General features: G+C 51.3%; 1 protein-coding gene across 1 annotated transcript in view; it reads right to left on the bottom strand.

Annotated features, from left to right (window-relative positions):
- The window catches only part of LOC123107438 (mucin-20), a gene marked incomplete in the record, with an annotated part of 5,588 nt that extends 1,498 nt beyond the window's left edge, over positions 1 to 4,090 (bottom strand). Inside the window, 8 exon segments of the mRNA XM_044529427.1 lie at positions 1 to 988; positions 1,074 to 1,690; positions 1,774 to 1,903; positions 2,372 to 2,464; positions 2,553 to 2,593; positions 2,709 to 2,993; positions 3,544 to 3,735; positions 3,864 to 4,090. Coding sequence (XP_044385362.1) covers positions 1 to 988; positions 1,074 to 1,690; positions 1,774 to 1,903; positions 2,372 to 2,464; positions 2,553 to 2,593; positions 2,709 to 2,993; positions 3,544 to 3,735; positions 3,864 to 3,969 — 2,452 coding nt within the window.
- Between the last annotated feature and the right edge of the window lie 6,352 nt (positions 4,091 to 10,442).

Raw genomic sequence — 10,442 nt, 5'->3', positions numbered from 1 at the left:
CTACTTCCATTTTTGCAACTCCAAGAAGCAGTGAAGGACTGCTGTCCTCGCAAGGTGCTACTGTAGTTTCCGAGAATGAAGCAGTGAAGGTGACCAGTGGACCAGACTCATGCATGGCTGCTTCATTCTCGGATACCTTTGAAGATTCTACTTCGGTTTGCACGACTGTAAGAGAAGGCAGTGAAGGTGATACCTTGTTTTGTGAAGGACTGCTGTCCTCGCAAGGTGCTGCTGTAGTTTCTGATTCTTGCTGACCAGAGGTACATGATGACAGCTCAACAGTTGATGAACTGATATCGCCATTGGCCTGGACATTCTGATTTAAAGCTGGAATCCCCTCGTCCTCTGCAATGTCCATGGCAACCAATGGGCCAGTCTCCAGCACGTGTGCTTCATGCTCCGACACCTTTGATGTTTCCGCTTCATGGTCAATCACTCCCAATGGTTCTACTTCCATTTTTGCAACTCCAAGAAGCAGTGAAGGACTGCTGTCCTCGCAAGGTGCTACTGTAGTTTCCGAGAATGAAGCAGTGAAGGTGACCAGTGGACCAGACTCATGCATGGCTGCTTCATTCTCGGATACCTTTGAAGATTCTACTTCGGTTTGCACGACTGTAAGAGAAGGCAGTGAAGGTGATGCCTTAGTTGGAGAAATGTCATCCTCCGCCACTTCTGATGGTTCCGTTTCAGTTTGTGCAACTCTTGGAGACAGTAAAGGCAATGCCTCCTTTTGAGAAACTTCATGCTCTGTCACCTTTGATGGTTTTACCTCAGTTTGTGCAACTCTGAGAGGTAGTGAAGGTGACGCCTTAGTTTGAGAAGGTGCTGCTGCCCTAGATTTTGGTTCTTCTTGCTCAAAGGTAAGAGTTGCAGGGATTGTCTTCGGAGTAGAAGGAATCCAAGAGTTCTGTGTGGCCAACGGTGAAAACAGAACCTTCGTGGGTTGCAGTTGTGCCCGTGCACCGGCTTTTTGTTCAACAGATTTCTCCTGAAGACATAACAGAACCAAGAGTGTTAGAACAAATAAAGAGCATTGGCATCATTACAAGAAAGAAAACATACAATTCACTTACGGCATCAAAATATCCAATCTTGGGTGTAGGCCTTCGTAGACCAGATGGTTTAAAACCATTTCCTTGGGTTGATGTGTCGACATTAGATTTCACATTATCAGCAAATGCTCCTGAAGCCTGTCCTTCTCTAACAATAACAGGCCTCCGTAGTGTGGTTGGAGGGTGGTCATTGCTCTTTCTGGTGGAAGGGGACAATGAAGACGACCTTGTACTAAAGGTCTCAGATGTATGACTCGCTCTCCCTACAGTGGATGCTGTTGAAACCCCAGAAATCACAGAACTCATGCTGTCCACAGAACTGCTTGGTGAAATGGTCGGTGATGCACTCTCACCATGACTCTTATTTCTTGATGCCCTTGCTGGGTCAACCTTGCTGATATCAGATCTTGATGATGAACGAATAGGGATCCTCTGAGCGGTCCTGTTCTTGCTGATTAGGGTCGGTGACTTTGTTTTCCCACCTGCCATGGGAGCACTACGCAAGGAAGGACTTGCTGCTAACGACAAAGCACCAGATTTTGAGGTTGAGTTGTTCTTTGGGCCCCCACCAGGCCGAGATGGCACACTGGCTGAACTGTTAGCAGACTTGGCAACTGCCTGCCTGTTGACTACACCTCCTGCAAGAGGGAAAAAAGTGTATTAGGCTTGCTATCTATTAACACTTATGGCAGAAAAAATTTAAGCATGTTGATTCACACACCAGTGCTGCTTCTTTTGTCTGCAATCCCAGAGGTGACAGCTGTGTTAGTCGGTGCTCTCATTGTAGCAACTCTTGGCAGAGCTCTGGGAGGCTTTGAGGATGGTTTTGCTTCTGCAGCTTTTGATGCAGCCTTCGCAAGCAGAAAGAATAAACATGATATTAAGTTCATATTAATACTCAATGGGAACTCCAATTAAAACAAGCAATTAGCCGACTTTGTTCAACCTAAAAGATAACAAAATTATCTAACTGGAGTTTTTTTAATTAGTTCTATGCAACTCCAGAACAGGGTTTCAATGGACAAGACACAAGAGGTAATCTGATTTTCGGTAAATGCAAGAAATGGCTAGGCTCTTAAAAACAGATTCACGCCGAAAATAATTACATATTACTAATAACTACTCCCTCAGTAAACTAATGTCAGATCTTTTAGATTACTACTTTAGTGATCTAAAAATTCTTATATTAGTTTACAGAGGGAGTACAATTATAGATCCTGGTGTATCACGCAAACCCTAAACCTCTAGTTAGGGGTAGACAGCTAAGCTAAACTACAGAAAGATCATGGATATTCTGGAACTGCAAGCATGTAACATACCACTCTTGCAGCTGCAGGCTCTTTCAGGGTGACTTGGGGCCTTTGTTTGGTACCACCAACGGAACCATTGCTTATTGAAGCAGGGGGCCTTATCTGAGGCAGCATTAACAAGTATTGATTAGTAATGATTACAGACTGCAGGAAAGTGGGTTCAAATCACTGAAGAATTGTGATAACATACCTTGCTCTGAGTCTGAGGTATCCGATCAACCCCCTTTCTCACTGGAAAGTAGCAACAAAGCAATCACATTAGTAAAAAACAGCAGACAATGCTCACTGAAGTTACAGCATAAGAAATAAGTGTGTTGCACCAACTTCTGAATTTGAGAAATCTTACCTGTGACAGGAGGCGCCTTTGCTGCGGACCTAGGGGTTTTTGAGCTTCCAGAAGCCACAATAGGAGCTTTATCAGGTTTCCCAAGCGTTCTCTGAATCGAAGCACGGACATTGTCAAACAGCTCAGTCTCAAGGCTTTCCAGCACAAAGCTTTCACTTTCCAACGAGGAGGTGGTGGACTCCATTGACCTCCTCATTTCCTCTGCTATTCCTGGCAGCAGCCTAGGACCCTGCGACTTGCGGAAAGTGCTGTTTACAATGCCCAATTCCTCAGTATCGAGAACACCTGCCCAGACCAGGAGGAATAGTTAGCTGCTATCAATCAACGCATCAGGGTGACAGGTATAACAAAAGACAAGTACATAGCTGGAAAGGGAAACGGTAAGAACTGCTGTATATCTAGTTATCTACATCAAAATGCACAGGTCTAATATAACAAAAGACAAGTACAGAGCTGGAAAGGGAAATGGTAAGAACTGCTGTATATCTACATCAAAATGCACAAGGCCAAATATAACAAAAGACAAGTACAGAGCTGGAATGGGAAATGGTAAGAAATTCTATCTATCTGCATCAAAATGCACAGGTCTAATAATATAACAAAAGACAAGTACATAGCTGGAAAGGGAAATGGTAATGGATTCTATCTATCTACATCAAAATGCACAGGTCCAGGCGACAATATTTTTTTCAGAAAACGAAGGGAAATGTTAGGAGCTGGTAGGAGTGGTAGAAACCCAGATCAGGATCCATGAGCCTGTGATGTGTATCATACTAACACGCAGCAGTCAGGAAACAACAGAGGTTTGGCTGGTCTGCGGAGGCGACGCACAAACCTTCGCTGGTGAAGAAGGCTTTGTCCCAGGCGAGGCTCTTGCGGAGGTTGACGCCCTTGGTCTTCTTCGGGGACTGCGCCCGCTCCGGGGCCTGCTCCGCGGGATCCACGGCCTGCCCGCCCGCCACCGCCGGAGGAGGAGGAGGAGATCCGACGGCGGGCCGCTTCGAATCGGCGCCCACCACCGCAGCACCTAATAATAACAAAAAACCGCAGCGCGGCGCGTCAGATCGGAGGCACCAAACAACCGGCGCGCAGATCCCCGCCGAAATGGAAACGCACGGGAACGGGAGGCGGCGGACGGCGCGCTGGCTGACTCACCTGGGGCGGCGCGGGCTGGCGGGTCGGGGTGCTGCGGCGGCGAGGCGAGGTCGAGGAGGAAGTCGTCCTCCTCGCCGGAGACGTCGATGAGGGAGAGCGCGTCCATCGCGGCGCAGGCGGGGTCGGAGGCGGGGGCGGGGGGCGAAACCCTAGATCGCCGCGGATGGGGGAGGAGGCGAGCTGCTAGAGAGAGACGTTGGGGGCTGAGATTTGGGGCGAGGGGCGGGCGGCGGGGGGGTGGAAATGGAAATGGATGGCGTGCGTATAAAAAAAGTTGGGACGGGGGTCGCGTAGTCGAGACGGGTGTGGAAGGGTGACGCGTGACGCGTTCGGGTGTGGCTGGCGGGTGGGTCCAGGCGTGGGTTTGGCACCGGGTTTTCTTTCCGGATGGGGCTGGGGTGAGCACATGGGCGGGATGGTTTGAAATTTCGGAGGAACGGAACGGTCTTCCGAGGCTAGGATAGTCTTTGCCTGATCCGAATAGTTTTGTGACGGAAAACGGTGACTGGCGAACGTTCACTGTTCGCTGGAGAGAGCGCAGCCATGGTTTCTCTTTTTTTGGAAAAAAAGACATTACAGTCAAGCTATGATGTGCAAAATATCGATCACAAAGAGTAAATTATAATAAGAAATAGCGATGCAAAATGGGCGTATCAACGTGTAGGTCAACAAGTGAGAAAATCTCATGACAAACCAAATATGGCTATAACGATCGAGCAACAACTGAAACCCGTATAAAGTTAGAACAAAATTACATGTGGTAGTTTGTTTTGTTTATTAATAGTCGCAATAACATTATGAGCACCATTGAAATTACACCATCGGCTAAGAAATGGTCAGATGTCGCTAATGGTGGAGTTTGTTGAAATGAGGAGTTTCCAAAGGGTGAAGATAATATGTTGATTTTGTCACACTCTTTTTGTGCAATGGTACGGTTAACACTGCTCTAACAACTAGATGAAACCATGTGCGTTGCCGCCACACATTTAGAAAAAAAAATTTGTTTTTGAATATTACGTACATATGAGTACATGAAGCAAAAAAATCAAATGGAAAAATAATATTAATGGAACATCACACATCAGCTAGGTTGGCGTACCAATAACTCATATGATCGATTAACGATCACTCAAATGTTAGGTAAATTTGACATCTGCGGATTGTCAGAAATACATTGCGTTATGACCATTAACAATATATACATGTTTTTCATCCAATACATATGGGCCTCTAAGTCCGCCTCAAATTACTGAAATGACATGCTAACGTACATCTTTTGAAACAATGTCGTCCACCTGCATGTGAATGGGGTTAGGGAATGGAATGCATGAGCGAATACAAATTTCTCTTTGACTTGATTGTTTTTTGAAACATCCCTTAGAAGCTTACACTTAATCAGGTGTTGTACATGGTCTAAGACGAATGATTTACTTGCTCAGTGGCATAAGGCAAACCAAAATACCTAGATATCCATTAATGAAAAGAACAATCGAGATACTAAGGTACTGCCAAAATAATTAATGAAGATGTTTACTAGTTGTGTACTACCAAGAAATTAACATCACTAAATATTTGCATTGGCTATTCATGAAAAATGTCATGATTCCCACACCACTCTTTGTCTTCTTTTGTTTAGTCAAATCGCTGCATATTTTGAAATAAAAGAAGTTGACCGAACGACCAATGAAACTTTTGTAAGGTGGAACGGTAAGCAGTTGTGAAAATGGACAACTTGCAGGATACTAGAGTATCTATTTCAATTTTTGTACAATAGCGTGAGGTCAGCCATGAGATGCATCTAGACATCTCATACAAAATAGTTGCTTATCAAAAGCTATGGAATTCAAACAACATAGATGAAAAAACGAAAGAGCTTTTGTTTTAGAATGTCACCTTAGGAGGACCTCAACTACAATGAGGTTTCGCTTTACAACACGCAAGCTAGCAACAGTTGAAAAATAGAACGGGGCATTGAAAAAAAAAGATCTCCATAACAAAATTGACCATCATCCTTTTAATATAGAGGCTAAAGTAAATCATGGTACATTAATCTTCCAATATCTGAAACTTGGCGTGAAGTTCATTGGTAATTTAGAGCACATAAAATTCTAGCCAAAGCCACTGCTAACAAATCAATATGGTATGCTTCACCATAACCTTCATGAGCAAACCTAGGATATCATAGAACCGGAAAGCGACCAAAAAATGTAGATACAAAGCAAGAGAAAAGTGCAAGTAAAAAAAATTGTTATAATGTCATTGAAACTTATCAGCATGGATAAGAATGGCATGCATGAATGGACCCAATCAAACAAAGTCAGAACAAAGTAGATCCCCTGCACGCTCAACCCATGAGGAAGCTCCAAATCAGATATCCTAACGCTAGGCATACCAAATTAAATCAAGGGTGTGGGAATTCACCCAAGGTTTGGGTTCAATTCCCTTACATCATCGACATCTGCCTCCTTGACGTGCGCGTCAACACCTCAGGAGTTATCGATTGTCTGTCCTTGCAGCAATGATGAAAGAGCACGAATATGACCATGGAGGCGTTCACTTGAATCGGGAGGACAAGAGAAGATGGACTTGGAAAGGGGAAATATGAACATTCGAGGAAAATGATTTATTTTATAATTGATTAAAACAGAGGAAATTGTTTTTTTAGGGGGAACAAAGGAAATTGGTGGGAGTGGGAGAGGAGCGGGCATCGTTGATTCAGAGAATGTTAGGGCATTGTCGGAGTAATGGGCCACGGGTAGGCCAACCCGAGCCCCAGGACCTTTCAAGACTTCGGGGCAGGCCGCGCCCCTCAAGCCGAGTCCCAGATGGCGACTCCAAGATAAGCCGAGTCTCAGATGGCGACTCCAAGATAAGCCGAGTCCCAGATGGCGACTCCAAGATAAGCCGACTCCAAGCCGGCGACCTCCAGGGAGGCCGGCTATGGAGAGTCGGCCCACGACTCCACTCTCGTCTCGAAGGACGAGGCGGGGTACGGCCACGGCATGGCCGTCCCCCCCCCCCCAGCTTACGACGGGTCGACATGGCTACAGTGAGCCGTATCGCGGGAGATCTCCGGCGAGGCGCGGCACTGTTGCCATGCCTGCCCTGACCTCAGCCACAATAGGCGGCGCACTGTGCCCAGGACGCCGGCCTATATGGCCCAAGGGCGGCGGGGCCGCCCGTCAGTGGGTAGACCAAAGACGGCATGAGCGCCCTGAAGACGGACCGGTGGGAGTCGGCCCCCTGGAGTCGGCCGACCCCTCCCCCGGGCCCCACACGCCATTAACCAGATATGATGGGAAGTGGCGACAGTAAACGCACGCCGGGCGGCGGCGCTGTAGCCATGACCGCATGACCCAGCTAACGTCATCAGGAGTACCGCTACAGTCTCAGGCCTGTCCGCGGGGCCCGCCAGTCGGCGGGCCCCAGGAGTCGGCAGGAAGGACGACGGCTTGAGAGACAGACGGCAGGGACCCGCTCCCAGCCGGATTACTATTGTACCCCTGGGGGGTAGACCTATATAAACCCCCCGGGAAGCCCATGCAAAGGGTTCGGACCCAGATAGGCATAGACCTTAGATCATCGGAGGGAGAAGCTAGCCTTGCCTTCTCCTACCTCCAGAAACAGTTCTAGGAGCACCATTGTAACCGCTTTGCCATAGTGACCATGTGGAGACCCCGCAGAGCAGCAGTAGGGGTGTTATCTCCTCGGAGAGCCCTAAAGCTGGGTAAGTTCCGCCGGCGTGCATGTCTTCGCCTCATCCCGCTTCCGGGCACCGGCGATGTTCTACTCGCTCCCACCATGATAAGCCCTCCTTTGGCATATGTCGTACCCAACCCCCGACATTTGGCGCCCACCGTGGGGCGAGGTGCACCGTCGTCCGGAGACCTGCTCTGGACGGGAACCCTTTTCCTCCCTGGCGAATGCAGCCAGCCCAGCACGCCAGACGGAGTTTGCGCCGACGCGCTGCTCGGCGCTGATATCGCCTGCGCGGCCAGCAGCCTCGCCGAGCTTATTGGTGAGGTTGGCCTCTCCGACGAGCCTGCGTTCGACGCAGGCACGAGCGGCCCCGAGAGCCTCCTCGCGGGTCTCCTCGACCAACTCCACGTCACCGGCGAGCCTACCGTGGACCTGGAGTCCATAGGATCCACCGACCTGATGTTGGTTGACTCCGACACCGCGTCGCTCGACGCGTTTCCCACCAACATGGTGGTCTACGACGAGCCGCTCCCTTACGAGGGGAGCGACGGAAGCACCGTCACAGAAGTTCTCGTCCTCGATCACGGCGAGCATTCTGGTGAAGAAGCGACGAACCGCTCGACGCGGCTCTGCGAGACCTTACCGCGCCGATTCCGGGAGATGCTGACGCCGAGACGCTGGAGGCACGTCGCCTTCAGCTTATTGAGGGCGCGAAGAAGTTGGCAAGCATGAGACGCTTGTCAGAAGCGTACCAGCGCGAGATGGATCACGCCGTGGGCGGCTCGCCGGCTCCGACTGGGCCTAGCCGCCTAGGAGCGGTCCGACAATGTGGCGTGGCAATCGCCAACCTGTTCGGGGCTGATCGCCCTGTGTATGCCACGCCCGCGGAGAATATCCGTGCCGCCCAGGCGGCGGCAGACGAGCTCGACAACTTCGAGGGAGAAGAGCGCCGCGCGATGACGGAGCGAGTTGAGCAGCTCCTCGACGCGGCCGCCGCGCAGAACGAGGCCGGCTGCCGCACAGAGGCGCCGCAGCGACAAAACAATGACCCGCCGCCCCGCCGAGACCAAGGCGCGACGTCCCGAACGCCGACTGGCGGAGCCCGCGGAAAGAAGGACAAGGAGCCGGCTGTCAGCCACAGTCGGACTCGCATCACCATCGAGCGCGATCAAGATGGCCGCCCCAAAGCGGTGGAACGGCGGGACGACTACCTGCCTCCCCCTCCTCGCAGAGAAAGGCGAGTCTCCCCGCCGCCGTGGAACATCCGACTCTCGGTGACCGACTCGGCCGCTGAGAGGGAGTCGGAGAAAATGACGCCCGCCACCGGATCGACCGACTCCATCGGTCCCTGGCGCTGGAAGAAGAAGACGAGTTGGGTCCACCCTGCTTTGGGCCCCCCATCCGAGATTAGACCTTCCCCAAAGGGTTCACGCTCCCCCGAGACACGCCCAAATATACCGGCACCGTGAAGCCGGAAGACTGGCTGATCGATTACTCCACAGCCGTCAATATAGCGAACGGCAACAAGCGTGTTGCTGTAAGATATGTCCCGCTCATGCTCCAGGGCTCGGCCCGAACATGGTTAAACAGTCTGAAGCCCCGCAGCATCAACAGCTGGGTCGACTTCACCAAGGCCTTCGTCCGCAACTTTACGAGCACGTACAAGCGACCTCCCAAGCCCCGCCAGCTCTCCCTGTGCGTGCAAGGTCCCAACGAGTCCACTCGCGACTACCTCACGCGCTGGGGCGAGCTCCGGAACTCCTGCGAAGGCGTGCACGAGGTGCAGGCAATCGAGTACTTTACTGCCGGATGCAGAGAAGGCACCCTCCTCAAGCACAAGCTTCTCTGCGACGAGCCGGAGACTCTCGACGAGCTACTGATCAGGGCGGACAAATACGCCACGGCCGACTCCTCCATGAAGGCGGAGATTCAAGTCAGCGCGACTGGCAAAGTCGCTCCTCAGGCTCCAAGAACTCCGGCTGGGGACTCCAGTCGGCAGCAACAGTAGAACGACCATAAGCGTAAGGCCCCGTAGCCGGCCTCCAACAGCCGGCAAGTGGTGACAGTCGAAGACCAAGAGCCGGAGGGACCGCCTCCGGCGAAGCGGCAGAGGGGCGGCAAGTCCAACTGGTTGCCGGCCTTCTCTTACGAGCAGACCCTGGATGGCCCCTACAAGTTTCACAGCGGCGCGAAGCCGTCAAACCACACCACCCGGAAATGCCACTAGCTGACCAGAATCGCCAAGGGAGATGGCTTGCTCCCACCTCCGCCTGCTGGGCTGCCTCCACCACAGCCGCCCCAGCAGCCGGCTGTCAGGCCAGTCGGCGCGATACAAGACGAGTTCCCAGATGAGCAAGGAGCCTATGTGGTGTTCACCAGTGTGACAGACGACCGGCGCAGCAGGCGCCAACAGCAGCAAGAAGTGAATGCAGTCGCATCAAGCACTCCAGAATTCATGCACTGGTCCGAAAAAGCCCATCAATTGGAGCAGAGCCGATCACCCAGAGGTGATGCTGAGTCCAGGCTCCTACGCCTTGGTCTTAGGCGCCACACTCGCCACAGATAGGCGGGCCGCTCGCTTCTCGCGAGTGCTAATAGACGGAGGCAGCAGTATCAACATCCTGTACAAGGATACAATGGAGAAGTTAGGAATCAAGCGAAGACAGCTTCAGAGCAGCCGGACTGTGTTCCACGGCATTGTTCCTGGCCTTTCCTGCTCACCAATTGGCAAGATCCTGATAGACGTCCTCTTTGGGGACAAAGATCATTTCCGCCGAGAGCCAGTCTGGTTTGAAGTGGTGGACCTTGAAAGCCCGTACCATGCGTTGCTTGGCCGACCAGCTCTGGCCAAGTTCATGGCTGTCCCCCACTACGCCTACC

This window comes from Triticum aestivum, chromosome 1B, assembly GCF_018294505.1.
Source record: "Triticum aestivum cultivar Chinese Spring chromosome 1B, IWGSC CS RefSeq v2.1, whole genome shotgun sequence".
Lineage (NCBI taxonomy): Eukaryota > Viridiplantae > Streptophyta > Magnoliopsida > Poales > Poaceae > Triticum > Triticum aestivum.
The sequence above is the reverse complement of the archived record's forward strand: the minus strand, read 5'-3'. Positions and strand labels throughout refer to the sequence as shown.